The sequence below is a fragment of the Podarcis tiliguerta genome (genome assembly GCF_965153285.1).
Source record: "Podarcis tiliguerta genome assembly, chromosome: 5".
In the NCBI taxonomy this organism is placed as follows: domain Eukaryota; kingdom Metazoa; phylum Chordata; class Lepidosauria; order Squamata; family Lacertidae; genus Podarcis; species Podarcis tiliguerta.
The window spans coordinates 49042936-49064529 of NC_139538.1; the positions used below are offsets into that span (position 1 = coordinate 49042936).

The 21594-nt window shown below is 40.5% G+C and overlaps 2 protein-coding genes across 11 annotated transcripts in view; one reads left to right on the plus strand and one right to left on the minus strand.

Moving 5' to 3' along the window:
* The window catches only part of CCDC186 (coiled-coil domain containing 186), a 42688-nt gene extending 39320 nt beyond the window's left edge, over positions 1-3368 (minus strand). Inside the window, exons 1-3 of one of the 3 annotated variants that reach the window (XM_083441088.1) lie at positions 3234-3353; positions 2087-2123; positions 1340-1507 (exon numbers count right to left, since the gene is read on the minus strand). The gene's annotated coding sequence lies outside the window, so the exon portion shown is untranslated. Of the gene's footprint in view, positions 1-1339; positions 1508-2086; positions 2124-3233 lie in introns of all 3 variants that reach the window. The other 2 variants (XM_083441087.1, XM_083441086.1) reach the window with 2 other exon arrangements.
* Positions 3369-3696: 328 nt separating this feature from the next.
* The window catches only part of TDRD1 (tudor domain containing 1), a 30720-nt gene continuing 12822 nt past the window's right edge, over positions 3697-21594 (plus strand). The window contains exons 1-15 of one of the 8 annotated variants that reach the window (XM_083441070.1): positions 4232-4525; positions 6115-6215; positions 7365-7668; positions 7892-7978; positions 8623-8687; positions 8912-9032; positions 9652-9757; positions 12144-12195; positions 13540-13641; positions 14339-14515; positions 16669-16812; positions 17100-17271; positions 18151-18237; positions 18907-19083; positions 19764-19871. In XM_083441070.1, coding sequence (XP_083297196.1) covers positions 7401-7668; positions 7892-7978; positions 8623-8687; positions 8912-9032; positions 9652-9757; positions 12144-12195; positions 13540-13641; positions 14339-14515; positions 16669-16812; positions 17100-17271; positions 18151-18237; positions 18907-19083; positions 19764-19871 — 1666 coding nt within the window. In that variant the 5' untranslated portion in view covers positions 4232-4525; positions 6115-6215; positions 7365-7400. Of the gene's footprint in view, positions 4555-6114; positions 6216-7364; positions 7669-7891; positions 7979-8622; positions 8688-8911; positions 9033-9651; positions 9758-12143; positions 12196-13539; positions 13642-14338; positions 14516-16668; positions 16813-17099; positions 17272-18150; positions 18238-18906; positions 19084-19763; positions 19872-21594 lie in introns of all 8 variants that reach the window. The other 7 variants (XM_083441071.1, XM_083441075.1, XM_083441073.1 and 4 more) reach the window with 7 other exon arrangements.

Here is a 21594-nt window from a genome sequence, read left to right on the forward strand (position 1 = left end):
GTTTCTGGACCTTTGGGAAGGAGAGGCCCATAGGATTGATGAGAGTAGAGTTTGGTTTGTTTTGGGTTTCAGACAAGGCTGTTCTTGCCTGATCATGCTTGAGTCTTTGCTTGAAAACTCATGACACCACCACTTCAATGCTTAGTTCAGGGCACTGATAATGACCGTGAAAGCCCTACATGGCCCATCTCTGTATTTCATTTAAGTTTAAGAGCATCTAGGAACACAATCTTATATTTACCACCCATGCAACAAATCAGAACTAGCATGCACAGAGGTGTTTTCCCTGAACTTTAGAACTTCATTTCCCAGGAAAATCCAAGTCAAAGCATCTTCCAGAAACTGGAATTGTTATTCATGTTTATTTTGGGTAGGTTGGGATAGGCAACATCAGGATTTACAAACTGCAGTCAGGGTTTAACTGAAATATCAATGTAGAACTTGTAATATGGAGCAGCCTATAAATTTAATAAAGGTGGTATTTCTACTGAAAGTATTCTTTACATGGTTATTATCATAAATGATATTTAAGTCTCTACACAGAGCCAAATAATAGCTTGGTGGTAGCCTGGTAGAAAAACTCAGAAGCATATTTCTGAGAGGCAACTCTCTTCCAATATTTTTTGCTCCTTTCCGTCAACAGGAGAATTATAGCTCAAAATTTAATTCCCATTCATTTCTCATGTTGGGTTATAGCACAGTAAGGGGGTAGCAACAAACCAATCAAGTTCCAAAAGGAACAGTCATTAAAACAGTTTATTGACAAAATAAATTACTATATCCAATCTGTTCCTTTTTTCAATCTAAAAATGGTTGCTTAAAACTGAGAATGTATTTTTAATGTAAGACATTAGGCAGAGATATATTTATTATTCAGACACTTGCCAAAATGTAGTTAACCTGTCAACCTGATCCTATACATATACATGCATAGCTGCAACAGCTTGAAATAACGACAGCTGTCAGAGGCAAATTAAGAGGAGCTGAAGGCCTTACACTAAATCCATTTTGAACCCTCAACTGTTTGAGTCCAAGCCCTCCACTTCCAGCAGGACAAAGCGTGATAAGCAGTAGTGCACAGCTCTTTCTGCAAATACCTACACTGAGTAGATGAGTACTTGACAGCAGCACCTAAAACTTTGTAAATAATAAGTTTTGATCAGTTATCCTTTGGGCACACTGAACCCCATTATGTAAACACATAGAAAGGCAAAGAATATAGAGAAACTGGCCTGAAATGCCAATAGAGTATTACAGATCACGACACTGGAATAGTGCAGTAGGTGCTATGAAACATCTTACACACTCATTCTAGATGTTTAAGACCAATCCTAAATACCTTTGTTCTGCCAAGTGTTTTGAGGTGAGATGATTATGCTATTTCAGCTATCAATATTGTAGGCTTACTTCTTTTTCAGTATTATTATTTTTTTTACATATCCTTTAATGTTAATAAATGTTGCACTTTTTTGCTATTTTGGGAACCTGCCTTGAATATCTCTTTTGCCTAGAAAGATGGGAAATAAATATTTTAAAAATAAACAGATCTAGTAGCAGCAGCTCATACCAGCTGGCCTTAGAATCACATCACAGCAAAGCTTTCAAATAACAGTTCTTTTGTTTGCATGGCCCACAACAATTATCAAGTGTACAGATCAAAAATGAAATACAAGACAACCCTAACCTTTACCTAAGCTATGTGGATTCTTATACATCAAAAACCAAACTCTAATTTTAATATATATAATGTTATTAACAAAGGGAAAGGCACCCACCCACCCCAAAATGAGAAAAGGTACTTTACTGAAACAAATGCTTCAGTACATAGGATTTTATCTCTGTCACAGTCAGCCCAGGAATACACTTGTAGCAGCATTAAAATATACTGTGGAAAAACTGTGTGGAATGGTTTTGTGAACAAACTGCTTTCTGGGATAGGGCCATAATGTAAGTGACCATTCATAATATTGTATGGTTTTACAGGCAATAAGGCCTTCTGGTTTTCCAACATGGAAGCCATAGAGCCCATTGTTAATAGCTCAAAATCAAAGACAATAACAAAGGCTGCAGTCCTATGCACACTTACCTGGCAGTAAATGCCTGTGAATTCAGTAGCATTACTCCTAAACAAACAGGGATATAGAATCAGGCTCTAAATCTCAGGAGGAGGATTAGCAAAAACACTTGCTGAGCAATATCTAAAGGCTACTAACTGATAACAGAAGAAAGAAAAAGCAAAAACCAAGATAGAAAAAAAGCTTTCCTAATCTCAATGCTTTGAAGCAGGTACAAATGGCAAGAAACATTTTCCATTGAGAAAAGCCTCAGATGCAAGCTAATTATGCAGAAAAGAAGAGCACAGCAGATGAACCAAGAAGAGCTAGGATGCTTAACTGAATGAAAGTATTGCATTGTCTGCTCCTATACTACATTTAGACAAATTCCACATCTCACAATAAACTGACATCAATAAAGCTGAAACCAGTAAATACAATCCCTCCCCAAGCTTTGCATGGGACAGAACAATACTTTATTAAGCAACTCGTTAATACTGATAGTGTGTATTCATAAAAGGTGTCACATTCAGAGAACAACCGTAAGTATTTGGGGTCAAAATGTTAAAGGTCCTGAGCAATTTGGCCACCTGACAACTTTTGATGTATAAACAAAAAGCCTACCAGACAGACAAGCTTTCTAATGACAGCTGACACCCACACACCTGTACAAAGGCATCTCTGAAATGTGAACCAGCAGGGGAATTCAAGCAGTATGATACAATGATGTGTATGTGTGCGTGCGTGTGTGACCTTGAGGGCAAGGTACTCACCTACTATTTCACTTCCTGGTAAAGCAGGTACACCAGTTTTTATTTCAATTTCTAGAGGGGGACTTCAGTCCATCTTTTAGCCAAAAATGTGGTTAAAAGAAATGGAAAAAAACAAAAACCTAACAGGGAGAAGCAGCCTAGTTTTACTATGCTAAGAAATGTTCCGCAGGGAGGGAGGGAGGAAACATGCCGGGAAGCACCTTAGAAGGTTCAGCATCGGGGGCATCGAAACCATTCCAAACTCTAAAGAAGCAACTGGGAAACAAAACACACCAAGCAAGATCTGCCATCCCCACCCCACTCCTCCTGCCTAGTAACAGGTGCTCTCGCAAGCTACATCAATCCACATTGCTTGTGTTTCCAAAAAAACACGTCTGAACACCCGCCCTGCCAGGATAGCTCTTACCAGTTTGCTAGGAAGCTGGAAAGCAGGAGATCTTTGGCGAGCGTAGCTGCCCTCCCATTGCTAATAGTAACGAGGGGTCGTCCTTCCCTCCTCCTCTTGTTCCTGCTGCAAGCTCCTAAGAGGAACTGAAAGCTGACACATCAACAAAGATGGCTGCCGCAGACACCAGAGTGGTTACAGCTGAGAGAGGAGGAGCGGAGGCGGGGCGAGACTTGGTTTATCCGCCTGCAAGGAGGAGGAGAGAGAAGAGAGGGGAGGAAAGAGGGCTCCGGCTCGCGCACCTCGCCTCGCGTTGCCTAACAGCTTGAGTCACCAGAAAGCTCTGCAGCCTTTATCATCTGCCACGGGCGTGCCATTGACAAGAGCAATAGGGAACCGGGAGGGGAAGGGATGGCTCTCCCTGGTACTTGGCTGGGTGGGTCGGTTCAGGTTACCCCCCGCACGGGGTTCAGGGGATTAGAGCTGCTGTTTACTGAGTCAGGCTGCAAAAACTTTCACAGCCCCACCGCCAGAACCGATTGCCTGTTAAATTAAAAAACGATTTTATAATATAAAAAAGGAGGAGGAGGAAGTAGTGTAGCGCTGGAGCCTAGTACAAAATCACTATCATTGATATTCCCCTCCAGGGCGCGCAGTTTGCGACGTGCAAAAGGCGGTCCATAGAACCACCAGGATGGCCCCTTTGGAAACCTAAATGATGCAGAAAACAGATCCAAGAGATAAAATGTTTTAGAACTTCCAATATGACGCTTTTTTTATTAGCCCCTTCGCACCCAGAACAGGCGGCCGGGTTTTGTAGGTTTGGAAAGCTGCAAAAGATGTGGCGCGGGCATGCGTGCTTCTGTAAAGCAGAAACGGCGCGAACTGCCTTTCGTTTTAACTTCCCTGCAGCCCCCACTTCTGGCTTCTCTCTCCTCCCCCCCACCCCGCAAGTTAACCAGCTCAGGTTAACCAGAGCGCATTGTCGCCCGCGAGGCAAGCGCATGCGCCCTTGAGATTACGCGGCAGTTTTCGCGAGGGAGGGGAGTGGTGCGAAGCTAGGCATAAAACTTCGGAGGTCGGCGCACGAGGCGCCCGGAGCGGGGAGAGAGAGCCGGGGAGGCGTCGTCGAGGGCGTTATTTCTTTCCTTTACGTGGCGGCAGCGAGCTGAAGCGCGTTTCTAGGCTTCTGCCGGGGTTTCATCGAGGAGAAGGAGCTGGTTTTAAAAGACCTCCTCCCTCCTCGCGTCCAGCAGCTGTCCTCGTCTCTCCGTCCCCGGGGGCGCAGGGCTGGGAGTAGGAAGGCCTCTCAGGTAACGCCCGCAGAGGGGGCTCCGCGTGGGTGAGCATCGCTAGGCCCCCTTCAGGGCAGGGTCCGCGGCGGTTTGCTGTTTAATTCGGGGGTGGAGAACCTGTAGGTCTCCAGGTACTTCTGGACTCCCAACTCCTGGGCAGCATTGCCTAATGGTAGTGCCGGATAAGCTAAGCCAGCTATAGCTTAGGGTCCCACTCTCTTGGGCCCCCCCAAAAAAAAATTTAAAGGAAAATAACCTGGATGTACTTTCCCAAAATATAAGATAAAAAACAAATAAAATAAAACCTACATACAGCAACAGTGTTTGTGTAGGCTCCTATGATGTAATAATGGGTCCATAAAATACCATGTAGCATATATTCAACAACAAAAAAGCAACAATTTGTTGTTGACAAAGGACAGCTGGACATATAAAGGGCCCCATTATCTTCAGTAGCTTAAAAGGTAAAATGGTAAAGGGACCCCTGGCAGTTAAGTATAGTGGTACCTCGGGTTAAGAACTTAATTGGTTCTGGAGGTTTGTTCTTAACCTGAAACTGTTCTTAACCTGAAGCACTTTAGCTAATGGGGCCTCCCACTGCTGCCGTGCTGCCGGAGCACGATTTCTGTTCTCATCCTGAAGCAAAGTTCTTAACCCGAGGTACTATTTCTGGGTTAGCGGAGTCTGTAACCTGAAGTGTATGTAACCTGAAGTGTATGTAAGCCAAGGTACCACTGTACAGCCGCGAACGACTTTGGAGTTGCGGTGCTCATCTTGCTTTACAGGCCGAGGGAGCCGGCATTTGTCTGCTCCGCAGACAGTTTTTCCGGGTCATGTGGCCAGTGCCATATGCGTCAGTAGCTTGGGACCTCATTAAACCCAAATCCGGCTCTGCCTAATGGTCAGGGGTCGCACGGAGTTGGGAGTCCAGACATGGGGAGAGTGCGGGTTCGTTGTCCCTGGTTTTAATCGTGAACCCACATCTGCCTTGCCATTGTCGTCCCCCTCCATTCGTGGCTTGTTTAGTAGTTGATATTATGCCACGATCTTTGTTCACATTTATCTGATTTCACTAAATGCTGGTGAAATCAGGTAGCTTGCTTCTGGGTTAAGGTGCTTTGGGTCAATGAGGTGATATTCAGGTTTTACTCAGGGTAGGCAAAAAAAGGCAAAGGGACCCCTGACCACTAGGTCCAGTCGTGACCGACTCTGGGGTTGCGGCACTCATCTGGCTTTATTGGCCGAGGGAGCCGGTGTAATTAATGGGACTGACTTAAGGCATGCTACCCTTGCCTGTCCTTGTGAAGAGAGTGCTGAGTGATCAAAGTTCACTAAGTTCTACGCATGCACAGATTCGACTCACCAGTGTGCACTCTGCACGACGTAAAATGATCAGGTGGTATTTGGTTAAGGTTAACTTGGAGAGGGCTCATGGAAGTTAATGAACATGACCAAGTTAGGTTCATTAATCTCAGTGGTCTACACTGAGTAAAGCTTAGTTACATGCCAGCCAGTTGTTTTAAGACGTGTAGAATGGACATTGGAGGGCCGTATCTATACATGCAATAGAAGAGTGTTGAGGTGATAAATAAGGTTTTCTTTTAAAGGCTTCTGTGCTGTAAAGGAAAAGGGGAGAGAGAGAGACAGATTTTCCGGCAGGTAGAAAATAAGAACAGCATGGAAAGGACTCTATTAGCAATGCTCTATTGTAAGTTGCCATTTTTTCTTGCACAGTTTTCTCTTACTTTAAATAAAGAGAAGGGGATTATCCAAAAGCTGTATCAAGTGGGAGGGATTCAATAACTATATATTGAAATGAAATTATAGCCCCTTGCTATCTTGGGTTTTAATGCATTTTCCCACTTATGTGCAGACCTAGCCGTATACAAGAGGTGGATCGGTGGGGAGTTAGGAGTACATGTACAGCCCATGTAGCAGCCAAGATCTGCTGATGCAATTGTGTGGGTTGAGAATCCATTCTTTCCAATTAAAGATTAAACTTTTTATTTTTTGTAAAGTTGATTTGCAGTATCTAGTCACATTGTGGAAGCATCACCTTCTGCATTTCTGCTTATCTGCTGATAACTTTTGTCCAAACTTTGATGAACTGAATTGGTGCATATAAGCCATTTGACAGCTATGGTGTTCATTGCCTTCTCCTTATTAGAAAACAACAGGATAACTGGCTTTATATGCAAGATAGTTTACTGGGAATTGCTGCAAAATGCCACCTCAGGTTTCACTTGTTTCAGCAAGGACATTAACACAGCAATGCATACCCCTTTTGTTCTGGGCTGGTTGACTTGAACTGAGTTCCCTGTTCCTCCAGCTGGAACACTGGATCCCAAACTGGTTCCACTGCTGTCACATGACTGCATTAGGCCTGATCCAGAATTGATATGTGCCCCAGTTCCATACTGGTGCAACAGTTTACCTCCCCACCCCTTTTACACCCTTCTGGAATGAGTGGCAGGGCTGCAGTTGTGGCACACTGCTCCATTGAGCTTTGATACTACCTGGCTGAGTTCTGGATTGTATCAATAAACATCAACATGTGGCTGTCCCTTGAGGACATGCCCCAAGGCTTCAGGAGTGCCAGCAGTTTTGTTAAATCCCTAATATGATTGTTTGAAGCTAGTGGGAACACATTAATGCTAAAACTGGTTTTTGTATTTTCTGTAGAATAACTTATTTTATTCCACTTTTATTTTTAATAAAAAAGAATACAGAAAATTGAATGAAAATTTGCTTAGGACATCTTGGTCTGGAATATTTAAAAATTCAACACATTTTCTTTTAGCTGCTAATTGCTTTTTATTCTTTTCATCTTCCTCGTTGCTAAACAATAACTTTACAGCTGTCAGGGAATTGTTCTGATACGGATGCGCACAGGATGGCACAAAATCGTTTTATAAGGAATGAAGAACTCAAAATTCAAAATGAATCACTGAGAAGTCCCACCACAGGTCCCAACTTCAAAAGTTCTTTACCTGAAGAAGATAAAACTTCAAAATTTCTCAACAATTTCTCGATTTGTGAGCAGGCTAACATGTTTTTTGAAACTCGTGGCAGTAATTCAAGTGAAAGCAGTTATGATGGCTGCCATGGTAGCTTTAACAGACAGAGAACCACATCAGAAATGAATGGAGGGGAACTGAGAGGTAGGAAAATACCTCATTGTAAAATAGTTTTCATACCTTTAAACTTTTGTGTTGCTTTTGCAATTTCACTTATAGTACTTAAATTGTTTTATTGCTTTCTTTTTGAAATCTTTGAAAATGGAAATGGCTAGTTGTTCCAATTGTGCACTTCCTCAGCTTTAAAATGTGTATTATATAACAAATGCTTTTCTTCAATAAACATTTTTGTGCTGTGTTTTTACAGTTTTTGTATCGTATGAGCAGTCTGGGTCATTTTCCACCCACAACCCACCCATCCAGGCTTCAGTGTTGAAGCTCAGCTGTGCAGAAGGTTAAGTTTTCTTTTATTAGAAAATCAACCATTACTTGTTGATTAACTGCAACAAGTTAGTAAATATTAAAGGAAGTATGGAGAAGACGGGAAGTTAGATTTCTATGTAAGAAGATTTATTGTCAGAACTTATGAGGTTACTTTTTGTTAATTTTGTATTTTTTGTAACAAATGATGTAAACACGTGGTTTTGTTTTGTTGGTGTCTAAGCAAAATAAAGGGGGGCAGGGAGAAAGAAAATCAACCATTACTATAGATGAAAAATTGGAAGCTTTGTTATCAAATCACTTCTCTGTAAGTGTTAAGAGCAACGAGTAGCTATTACTTAATCTTGGCAGTTGCCTTCTTGAGTTCTGTTTACATATGGGCAGCTTTAAATTATCTCAGTATGAGCTTGCATAGGAATAGTCTACCAACTTTAGGTGGTGGTTAATATAAATATTTAATGATTAAGCATTGATTTCATGCTGTGCAATATTGTACTTAGTAAGTCCATCTGAATTCAGCGTAACTTACTCCTAATTGTGCATAGCATGCAACTCTAGCTGGTTGTCCAACTGGGTTAATTATTAGAAATGTATCTCCCTTCTACTACTTCTTGGAAAAACTAGGTCATATCTAAACATTACTATTCTATATTGTAGGGAAATCAGAAGCCATGAATGGCACCAGTACCTTCCTACCATCCTCAGCAAATGAAATAAGTCCTGTGAGTTTGCAAGATTTCAGTCTGAATTTTCTTCTACATGTGTCCTTTAGTGCCAATGTTATTTTCAGCTTCCTTTGTTAACCCTGATAGTACATGTGTTTTCCCTTGTGGATGTGACAATAGAATTTGGTGGGGCCGGTTCCATTTCTGTTATTTATGTGGCAGTATTTTACTATTTTAAGGCATATAAATGTTGCTCAAACTATTCTAAATGTATATTGCAGGTGCATGCTTCAGCCTTACAACATGCAAAGCAGAGAAGACTACAGAGCTCTCCTGACAATACTTTATCCACAGGCTGTGATCAATTACACCGGTCCACATGCCATTTTTGTAGAATGTCTGGTAGGTTTCTGTTATCTGATCTGATAGACAGTGCAACCTCTTACCTTGCAAGTTTGTTTTTTTTTTAAAAAAAATGAAGTTACGATTTTTTATTATAAATTGGAAAGTGAACTCAAGTGTCAGTTAAAGCCTGTGTCCTTCATCTACCATAAACTTGCTTAGTGATCTTAGACAAGCCATCATTTCTCAACCACAACTGAAACATCTGAACAAAAATTGTGAATTATGTATGAATGATTACTAGGCAACTGTGTGTAGAGTGCTTTGGATACTGTAAGTAAGATTCATGAATGAACTTAGTTTGCGTACAAATAAAAATTAACCTATACTTATATTTAATATTTTATCTAAATGCAAGGGTACCTTATCCATGTTGATTAACATCTTACATTTTTCCATGTCAAAGCAGGGGGGAATTGATGTTTTCAAAATTATGCCAATGGATAATAAAGATTTTCAAACCTAGAGGCTTAGTATTACAAAATTCTACTATGTGCAGTTGACTTTAAAGACCATCAACCTAATGGGAACACAGAAGAACATCTTGGATACTGAATCAGAAATTGCTGACCACATACTGTAATGTCTACGCTTTGTGTTTCTGTGTTAATCTCTTTAGGATCCTTGAGATGCACACGGTGTAAGCAGGTCTATTACTGTTCAGTGGAGTGTCAAAGGAAAGACTGGCAAATGCATAGTGTCGTCTGTAAGCTAGTTAAACATAAGTAAGTTTATACGTTAAATTTATCCTCCCTCTGATAACTGGATTTGTAACTATTTCCCTATAGACATCTGATTGGCTACTAAACAGGCTGGACTTGATGGGCATTTCGTCTGATCCAGTAGGGCTGCTCTTGTTTATATAGCTCCCATTAGTGGTCATGTTTCAGAAAGAGAAACATATGCAGAACTCTGCTCATATTTTAGATGAATACATAGGTTCCCATTCAGATCATGATGCTCAAGCACTTTGTGTGAATTAGCATGTACAATCATACCTCGGGTTGAAGTTGCTTCAGGTTGAGCGCTTTTGGGTTGCGCTCCCTGAAGTAACGGAAAATGTTACTTCCGGGTTTCACCACTCGCGCATGCGCAGACGGTCAAAATTATGTCACGCGCGGAAGTGGCGACCCACGCAGATGCGGGCTGCATTCGCTTCTGGATGTGAACAGGGCTCCGGAACGGATCCCATTCGTATCCAGAGGTACCACTGTACATTTAGGGCCACCACGGATTTTATGTGACTAAATACAAGAAACTACAGCATGATCTTTCAACTTAAGCTATCTTACAGGTTTGTTTTGATGATAAAATGGGAAATAACCCATGTTATTTGCAGCATCTTGAGGTCGTTGGAAGAAAGCCCAGGTCTCATTTCGATGTTATTTAGTTATTTATTTTATTGTTTTTTATTCGGTTTATACACCACCCTTTATCAAAAGATCCCAGGGCAGTGTACAACATTAAGAACACATTTTATGGAGCATCAATAACAAAAACATAATAAAAAGCATAATAGCAGACAGCATAATAAAAAATAATCGTAATAATAATAAAATGTTCATAATAACAGTACTCACCACCACAGCTTTAACAGGCCATAGATTATTTAATGGCTAAAGGCCTGGATAAGGTGAATGTTTTTGCTTGGCACCTAAAGACATGTAATGATGGCACCAGGCAAGCCGCTCTTGGGAGCATTCAACAGTCGGGGAGCCACCACTTAAGATATATACTGCAAAGGGCTATAGAATTACAAGTGAGATCTGCAGCAAAATGTTGGGAGTGGTTATATCTGGGTTTTAGTTACTCCACTCCCTTTTCTCCCCCACCCACAGCAGTCCACATTCCACTGAGTATGTCTTCACTGGACTAGTTTCTAGGGTATTCTCCCTTTTAGGGTCCTCCCCTCTTTTGTACTTCTGCCCCCTACAGAATTTACCCTGTCTTCTGATACTTCCCTCATATGCATGGCTCTTTTGGCTATGTCAAGAATGGCACTCAGAAAATTGAATTAGATGTTATAGGATGATTCTAATTCTGTAGTGATGAAGAGTTTCAGCAAGTATCCTCTAAATTCTGGTTACTGTTGTGTAGTTAGGTATGCTGTATTGCATTTTTCAATATGTGGTCTATTTATTTATTTTGGAATTCCAGGTTGTATGTTGTCCTCAAAGAATGGAAGTGAAAATTGCTACTACCATGTTTGAATATAACATTCTTAGAATGAATGTTGAGCCATTCTCTTTCCTCACCTTGTATCACACCACCTTCAGCACTACCATCCTAGTCTGTCTCCCATTATGTCAAAAACAGTGTTAGAAACTATGATATGAAAGCTAGGAGCTAAATGGCACCTTAAACCTAGGTTATGGGCGCAACAATGGAATGTCTAGGCATGCTTTTTAAATAAGAATACAAAGCTGAAAATGAAGAAATCTTAAAATATTTCTGAAGTATTATATACATTTTTCACATGGTCTAGTCCTTCCCCTGCCCACCCCCCTAATATTCTTAAGAGGGTCTCTTCCACAGTCTTCAGAGAGTAGCTGGAAGCGGGGAGGCAGAAAAAGGTCCTCCTTTCCTTCTACTCTGCTGTTTTAATCTGAAATCTTAGGCGCAGTATTGCACCCTGAACTCAGAAGCTGCTTGCGTTAATGAAATTCCCTGTCACAAAATGCGCCTAGAACAATGGAAGTTTTGAACACTGGTCACAGATGGAAAACCTAGTTTACAAACAGAATCAAACTGTGTCTTAAGAAGGGTTAATAAACTAGAGTCCCCCACTTTTAAGCATAATGAGAAACTGGTTTAAACAGACCAGGTTTGAGGCACCCAGCCAGCATGCAAATGGAGTGAGTGGGAAGTGTACAGTTAAAATGCTCATTCTACCTTAATAAATAGTTAATTCAACCAGAGATATTAGGACTAATAACGCCTTCAATGTTTATTGATAAGTAAGTTGTAAAGGGGTTTTATAAACTGGCTCTACTTTATGTCTCTTAAGCAACATATAAATGCTTACTGCTTTAAGTGGGTCAATTTTGAGTGTATTCAGGACTGCTTGACCTTTACAGAACAATTATACTAATGAACAGAATTCATTTTTAGTGCCGATAAAGTTGAAGATAGTACAAAATCTTTGGATGAAATCAAGAAAAAGGTATGACTAGAGTTGTTCACTTGTTTGGTTGGGGAGGGGGCATTATTACCATCTGCAGATGATAGTACTGTGTATCAAATAGTATATTTTGGTCAGCAGTACAGTGAATTATTGGCCTTAGAGAACTTGAAGCTGCTTAAGGGATCTTCTGTCACCCTGCAGTGACAAACTGGAATCCAGAGAACCATGAGATTGCCTCCACATTGTGCAGTGAGCTCATTTTCATTCCATTTCCACTATAGTGCCTCGTGTCTAAAAAATCTCTTTCTTATAAGGGTTATGGACCTCTGAACAGCATTTAAAGACGCACAAACAACTCCTTTTGCAATTAAATTTATTTAAAGTTCTGTTAGAAGAAAGCATTTTAAGTGCAATCACTGGGTTTTGAATCCTAACCAATAACACTCAGTTCAGCCTTCATTTGGGAGCTGGTCACTTCTCCACCCATTCTTGTGATACCTTCCCTACTTGTAGAGAAAATTGGAACAGCTCACATCTTTATCAATATAGCAGTTACTGCACATTGCAAAATGCTGTGGCTACAGTGAATAGGCACTATGGAAGTGTCCAGGGAATGAATTTTAACTACATGACGGCTAGCCAGCTAACGAGTGCCTAATTGCAAGCATTTTCTCAGTTGTCTTTTCTGCTTTAGCTTCAACTCTCACTGCCTTTTCTCTATTGATACGAATTTTAAACATGATAAATTCCTTTCTTTCCCACTTTATATAAACTCCTTATTGCTTTCTGAACAGCCTCTCAATTTCTTGTCATTTTAAAATGACACGAAGTAAGTATATTCTCCTGTTCTTGCTGAAGCTGTTGCCTCTTGTAACTAGTGAATAGTACTACATTTGTGGTATCTCAAAATGCCATTTATTCCGTTCTGTAAAAATACTGTGTGGGCGACTTGACCATCAAGACACGTAATGACTTTAATATTTCTACCATAGTCTTCAATATTACCCTTGACTTTGATCCTTCTTACACTGCAGTCCAAACTTCCCTTGCCAGTGGGGTTTCACTCCTTGAAAATTTATTTAGGGGAATATATCCTGGAGAGCTGATTGATGTAAAGTGGAACTTCCTGAAATTCAGCTGAGGTCTGCCTGACTCTGGTAGAGCTTTGCATGCGATCTAATACTCAGGAGGGTTCTCCATCTTCTGGAGATTCATTGCAAGGGGGGAAGGAGTGAACAGGAATCATTAGTTCCATTAACTTCCTTTCATTAACTCACCTTCTTCTTCTTTACATGATTTAAGTATTTTAGATCACTGAAACAGGTTAGTATATTAGTTGCATATTCTGCTTAGTAAGCAAGCAAAATAATTTGTTTACAATAGGAAAATTTATCTATGAATACCAGCAAAAAAGAAGAGCAGGGCAAGAAAACTATGTATTCTGATCTGACTACACTGGAGCTGAAGAAAAATATGAAAATAGTGGTAAGTTCTGCTTCCAACCCGTTCTTTTGTTTTGTGTGTATTCTGCACTCTCTATCCTGCCCACCCTCCACCACAAGGTGGCAAACAACAAAGAGCAAACCTTTTTTTAACTTTAAAAAGTGTGTGTGAGAGAGAGTGTGTGTGTGAGAGAGAGGATATATTGCTTAAATAACACAGTTAGACTTAATAAATAGACTTGTTTTGATTGCTGAAGTTTTCTGATTAGAAAGTGAATGTTTTCATTTTCTTACCTATATAACCTAAATCAAGAGTGGGGAACTTGATCTAGCAGGTGGGACCCTTTCTTCCTGCAGTCCAGCTTTGACAGAAGGAAGGCATCAACCACCTGTCAATCACCTGACATCACTGCAATGCCAGGTGACTACTTAAAAGAAGCTGTCATCAGCAACTATCTGATCAAAAGGAAGTTTTCAGTACCAAAGCGGATGGGTGCAGAGAGCAATCCCCTTTGAACTATGTAAGCCAATAGGATCAAAACTGCTCCACTAACTGTTCTAGGGAATTCCTGGGAGCTGATCCCATTTTTACCTGCCCCTTACCTGGTAGCTGCAGTCAGGACAAATCATTGTCTGCACCCACCCAGCCTAGCCACCAGCAGGTAAACGGCAGTGATGCTGACTGATGACATGTAGCATTGTAGACAATCTTATTGCTATATGGCTTTCTTTCTATTTAGGGAACAGTAACACAGTTCAATAATCCAAGTGAATTCTACATTCAAGTCAAATCTCCAGAAGTTCTAAGTAATATTAATAAGCTTAGTGTGAAATTGAAAGATTACGATGGAATTAACCAAGGTGAATATATTCCTGCCAAAGGTGAAGTCAGTGTTGGACAATATACCCTGGATCAGGTAACTTAATCATCAAATGGACTCAAGGACCAGTTGGTTTGTGGTTGGCTGTCCAAGAGAACCTGCAGTCAGCAACTTATCATTGTTGATTTATAGAAAGTATAAATTGAGATATGTACTTAAGTCTTGTTTGTGTATGTGTAACTGAAATGAGCAGCGCTGTATAACTTTGCCAAAGTGAGAGGTGGTTGGCAATATAATTCTGTGCCAGTTATTTGCTCCAGATTTTCCTTTGCTAGATGAAAGTTTGCTAGGTGATGAAAGTTGTTGGGGCACTTGAATAAATTATGCCTGGGAATTTTCATCAGGGCAAGATGGTTTTTCTGAAGTAACATTTTAAATTTTATAATGGGTTATGACACCTGAGATCTGTCACATAGGTCAAATGTTTTTAAATATCATAAACTAAACTAAAATGGTAATAAAAGTGCAGTTTAAATGCTGTGGGATTGTTCAGTAGCTTCAAATGACACTCCCACATGCATACAATAAAGTACAAGTAGAGGGATGAAAGGACACGGGTGGCGCTGTGGGTTAAACCACAGAGCCTAGGGCTTGCCGATCAGAAGGTCGGTGGTTCAAATCCCCGTGACGGGGTGAGCTCCCGTTGCTCAGTCCCAGCTCCTGCCCACCTAGCAGTTCGAAAGCACCAAGTGCAAGTAAATAAATAGGTACCGCTCTGGCGGGAAGGTAAACGGCGTTTCTGTGCGCTGCTCTGGTTCGCCAGAAGCGGCTTAGTCATACTGGCCACATGACCCGGAAGCTGTACGCCAGCTCCCTCGGCCAGTAAAGTGAGATGGGCACCGCAACCCCAGAGTCATCCGCGACTGGACCTAATCCCTTTAACTTTAGAGGGATAAAGCCAAGGACTGTTTTTTAAAATCTTCCTCTTAGTTGTTATCTGTTAAGTATGACAGTTCACAACAAACACAAAATAATAGATGTTTTTCCTGCGATGTCACAAGTAGTAATATTTAGAACAATAAAAGGAAATAAACTGGTATAACCTTCCCAGTAATCTCGAAAACCTCACCTAATAGAGGAGAAAATCTATACATGCAAAGGTAGACGAAAAAGCTCTTAACAGAATTATAGGAAACCCTTGGGGTGGGCTTTAATTTTTTAAAATTCTGCGGCACCCCGGATATGCTGTGAAAACAATACTTTTGACAAATCTGTACTTCTGTGAGCTTTACTTTGAATCCATCAACCATCTGCCTGCAGGTAACTGCTAGTAACTGTTGGAAAATAAATGTACACAGTAAGTGTTTGGGGCAGAGGGGCTGTTGGAATCTGAAGACATGATAAAGATTTTGGCTTGGGTTAAAACTAGCATTTGTGAGGCAGCATTATAGAAAGATTAAAAACTACACACACGTGGGAGTAGGATCAGTTTAGGTGACTAGGGAGTGGACAATAAATATTTGGGTTGTGCTGCAACCATTGTGTTTCCCATCTCTGCTTGTGCAGTTCTAATGGTTGTATCATCTGAAGATATAATAGTCTGCACTATTGACAGGGTTGCCATGTTTCAAAAAGTGAAAATCCGGACACTAATGTTGTTGAGCTTTTCCCCCCAAAATCTCAAAAAAGAGTTTTTAAAGGTATTTTTTATGAAATTCGCCAAAATCTACAATGCCAACATGGGTGTCCCGTATGTTTGGATTTCCCCAGACATTCCATCGATTTCCGCCCAGACTCTGTTATTGAGAGCTGAATACTGACTGTGTCCGGGAAATTCTGGACTTATGGCAACCCTAACTTCACACAAACAGCTGTGATAACCTAGGGTAAATGTAGGGTAAATCTGTAATTCTGTAGCAGTAAGATAAAAACACCTGTGTTTTGGATTACTAGTAAGATGTGAACTGTAATAAATCAAGTATTAATGAATTAGCAGCTCATGGTAGAATTGTTTGACTAACTAGTATCTCAGTTAAACTGAACATTTTCAGTTCAGCACAATTACAGTCTCCTCCATTCCCTGCAGAAAATGAACTAATCATAGTAAGTCCAGTGTATTATTCTGTTTTATAAATTACATCTGATACTAGCTTAAAAGCACAAAAATGTATTGAAGGATCTGGTATTAAAATTGCCATTGTAGTTGTTCAATAATAAATCATAATGTAAAATAACTTGTTCATGTTCAGACCTGGTACAGAGTGCTTATAAAAGAGGTGGATATCCTTAAGAAGAGTGCTCTGGTTTTATATATTGATTATGGAAATGGAGAGAATTTACCACTAAATAGAATTAAACGATTGCACCAAGATATTACGCACATTCCTCCCTGTGTAAGTATATGTTTACACAATGCACGTTTACCACAGATATTTAGAGTGTCAAGAATACAGACCTGTGTATGCAAATACTAAAGTGTGTCGAGACAAATAATATGCCAGAATGTTGTTGTTATTACTAACTATTAGAGACTCCAAAACTGGCATCTTGACTAAGACGCAAACGAAAATCTTAAATGGCCAACATGCATATGTTTGAAGGACATGTGCACACATGGCCATAAAGATCAGCAGTAAGCCAGACATCCTCCCAGTGTGTTTTGTTTTTGCTTTGCTTTCAGGCCATTAAATGTTGTGTTGCTAATGTCCTCCCAAATGAAGAAAAATGGAATGCAAACTGCAGCAAAGCTATTGCTCCATTTCTTATAGGAAAGTGCTGCTCATTCACTGTTATTGATATTTTGGTGGATGAGATGCCCTATTTTGCTGTGGATGTTGTATTGGCAGATTCTGGTAAGTTTCATGAACAGTAATATTCTTTGTTGAATGAATTGTTAATTAAGCAGTGATGGTTAACATCAATTTTTGTAATCTGACACATGAACTAGAAGGATGCTCACCGGATACTTCAATTGTGATAAAAACACATCTTGGGGTGGATGAGTCATTGCACAGTGATTGTATGTCATTCCCTACATATCAGGGAAGACTTGGTTCAATCATGGACTGACCAATAACTAATTGCTCAGTCATGCTTGCCTCAGATCCTTGGTGGGCCTGGTGACACCAGGCAGTATCAAGAAATAGTACAAAAAAAGTGCTGCCTGAAAAGCCTGGCACCATGTTTCTGTTTATATGTGCAGATTTTTTTGTAAGCTACTTTGAGGACCTATTGGGACTATAAAGTGGGATACAAGTATAACTAAATAAAATTGAAGTGCATCTGACCCTTTATATAACTTGGAGAGGTGCTGTTAGTCAGTCAGTATTGGGTTAAATGAGCTGGTGGCCAGACTTGGAAACAGCTTCATAAGTTTGTAGTGCTGTATTTTCTTCCTGTTTGACCAAACCCCTGGGTAATATGTCAGTGCCCAGAATCAAAGCATTGGAGGCAAAAAACTGTTTTGAGAAGTAGCTGCTCATATTGACTTGGCATAATTTATAAGAGATGAGTGTAGAGGACTCTTTTTTTTTTGGCAGAATGTTTGTATGCATGGCAGATTCCTTTTTACTAGTCTTTGTGAAGCTGTCATTCATCAATTTATCTGTAATACTGTATGTGTCGTAGGTCTATTTACAGTAGTACTTTACAGATAAATTTGGTAGATCTGATGTATTTCAGTTGGCAATGATTTGTTTTTGAATGGATATTAACAAATGTGTGTGTTTCAGGTAAACACTTACATGAAATACTCTTGGAAATTGGATGTAGTTTGAATTCAAAGAGTAGGAGTAGCAACAAGGAAAACTCAGTTACTGGTGAGTTCTTATCGTTTTATTTAATTCATCTTGATTAATATCTTTATGAAAGCAAGGCACCTTTAAGCATGCACTTGCTAAAGATACTAAAATAGGTTTATTCTTATTGGTGCAAAATGTGTGTCATTTTTATGAGGCTTAGGAGTGTAGCCATAAGTTAACGGGTTCATTACAGCTGGGTTATCCAGGTCCAAAGGGCTGTTTTTGCTTTAATTTGGAGGGTTGAGTTGCCAGAATCTTGGACTGTAACACTTGAGGTTATGGAAGATGCAGTGCCTCACGCTAGAGGTCATCGTAATGGGTGCTGGAGGAAAGGGAGTTGGCTCTATTTGTGCTATATTGAGCTTGCCTTTCTGGTAATAGCCCCAAATGTGATAAAATTTAATGCTGTACCTGTGGGTTGCTGCCTCGGTCCTTAGCCTTTGAGCAGAGATACAGCTTCAAGGGAGCTGGTGGTTCTGTGGCTCCTTCAAGCTGTGCTCGTGGTGTCTTAGTTCACATGAGAGGTTGTGCATTATTGAGAGTCTTCTGAGTCTCATTTTGTTTATTACTACCATAGATGGATGAATGTGTCTATGAATGATATTCTGCATTCTCTTAAGGATGATAAGTTTTTAATACCAGTAAAACCTGCAACTCAGGTTTTGATAATATGTTCTTTTTTCTTAGGTTCTACTGTGGAAAAGATTTCTATTCAGGAAAAGAAGCTTGAGCATAAAGGACTGGATCATAGTGGCTGTCAAACTCGCAAGGTTATCTTGCCATCTATAGGAGATACATTTTTGGGTATGGTTGCCCACATACAGACACCAGGAGATTTCTTTTGTCAGCAGATGGGAAATGGCTGTAAGTCCTTGTTTTTAGTTAAATTAAAATGTAAACATGTATGCAGGAGTAGCATTTGAATATGTAACAGAACTTTTAAAATGTTAGGAAGCGGTGAGGTGTTGAGTTTTTTTCATTGAAGTGGGAGATTAATACTTAACATCACTCTTAATTTATAGCTTCTAGTTTGCACTTTATAATCCACAACATGCCTAGACTCTCTGTGTAACCTCCAAACAACCAACCATATTCAAATGACAGCATTTGCTAGCAAATGAAAGTACAGTGGTGCCTCGCAAGACAAAATTAATTCGTTCTGCGAGTCTCTTCGTCTAGCGGTTTTTTCGTCTTGCGAAGCAACTCGATTAGCGCTATTAGCGGTTTAGCGGCTATTAAAGGCTTAGCGGATTAGCTGCTAAAAGGCTATTAGCGATTTAGTGGCTTAGAAAAGGGGGGGGGAGCGAAAAAAAAATCTCAAGACTCGCAAGACATTTTCGTCTTGCAAAGCAAGCCCATAGGGAAATTCGTCCTGCGAAGCGCATCGAAAAACGGAAAACCCTTTTGTCTAGCGGGTTTTCCGTCTTGCGAGGCATTCGTCTTGCGGGGCACCACTGTACAACACTTTTATATTGCTTACTTGTGGTTTGGGTACATTTTGGTTTATTATTTAACAATTTCCACATAAATACCTGTTTTGTCAGGCAAACTTACTGAGCTTCAAGTATTCCTGGGTGAATACTGCGACACAATCTCTGCTACCCCAGATTTCTGCCCAGCAGTAGGAGACTTGTGTTGTGCGCAGTTTACAGGTAAATAATACTTGTTGATGATGGTGATTTGCTGTTGTTGGCGTATATCTAACAGAGGTTACTTGTTCAAGCCCATGGAAATCTGTGGGTTTAAGTATGCCTCTAGTGAGTGGTGCTTTACAGAATGCAAGAGGACATGTCCTTGTCATAGGAGTTTGCAGCCCACATGGCAAAACTTTATGGGCAAAATGGGAACATAAAAGGTGCCTTATGCCAAATTAGACCATCAGTCCTACTAGCTCAGTATTGTCTCAGTGACTGACAGCAGTTGTTCAGGATTTCAGACACAAGTCTTTTTCAGTTGTAGCTAGGGATGCCAGGGATTGAATCTAATTCTTTGCCACTGAGCTACAGCCCTTCCCTTAAGTTTTGAAGAGGTTTTTGTAGGAAGTAAGAGTGCTGGTACAAGCATAACGGACAGCAGGGGGGAAAGGACAGTCATTTGAGGAAGCCAGGTGTCTTCAAGCAGCTGAGAGTGGTAGAACTAGAAGGGTAACAGTTGTGGGTGAGGATATATTGGTATAAGAAAAGAGCTATAATGGAAGAAGGAGGGCTTTGAAGATAAAGGTGAGGAACTTGTTCTAGATCTGTGTGGAGCTCTGATGAATGATGTTCTGTGTCAGAGTAACAAGAGGTCACTTTTTTTGGAGAGAGACAAGGCAACAGAAGACCGGAAATGAAGGTTGAAGTCAAGGAAAGATATTACTAGAATGTGAACCATAATTCTTGCCAAAGGGGCAGATAGGAAAGGCTGTATCTTCACAATGTTGTAAAGTGACATGGCTTCAACAGACAAAGTAATGTGGAAGGAGAAAGGTTGAACATAAAGCCAAGGCTTTGTGCCTGTTCAGCAGGTTGCATGTTGCAAGTTGGGTAAAGAGAATATTCAAGGAAAGAAGAGCTTTGGATGAAATATGAGAAGTTTAGTCTTCAGCATACTGGGAGAAATTCAGTGTAGGGCTAAAGAGATTGTTCCATCTGGCAAGCTGAAATACTTCTGCTGATGAAACAATCGTCCCTCTTCTCCTATGTGCAGTTCTGTGTATCCTCCGGACCTACCTACCTACTGTGCCAATTTGGTTGGGAGCGAAAAGCTCTGTTGCACTAGTGGAAGACCTTGTGCTGCCTTCTGCTAGTGAGATTCATTAGTTGAATCCAACCCACTAAGTTTCCGGCAGTGTTAAAACAGCAGATTAGAAATAACAAAAGAGACAGTTAGAGATGTGAATTTGGGTAGAGGGAGAAAATTCTAAAGTACATGGTAGAGCTGGGTGAAATCAGCGCTGAATGTTATAGGATTGGAAGAAGTTGCCCAGGGGCAATGTAGAACAGTATTCTTCAGCCTTGGGTCTCCAGATGTTTGAGCAGATTGAAAAGCAGTGTTATAGGGTAGGCTTCTCAAATCGGGAGCCCTCCAGATATTTTGGAGTGCAGCTGCATTCAACCCTGAAGAATTGTCATGGGAGTTGTAGTCCAAAACATCTGGAGGGATTGTGGGGGAAGGCTGGCATGGAGAGAGACCAGCTATGAGACAGCAACAGGTCCATGAAAAATGCCAGCACAGAAGGGAAAACCAGAGTAAGTGTGTCCACTTTTTGGAGCCACTGAAGGAACAATCTGGTAGGAAGAAAAACATTTAAAGTCAGAATCATGAAGACCTAGGTCATTGTGAGCTGAGCAGGAGTGAATGGTCAGCGGTTTCAAAGGCAACAGGCGAGTCAAG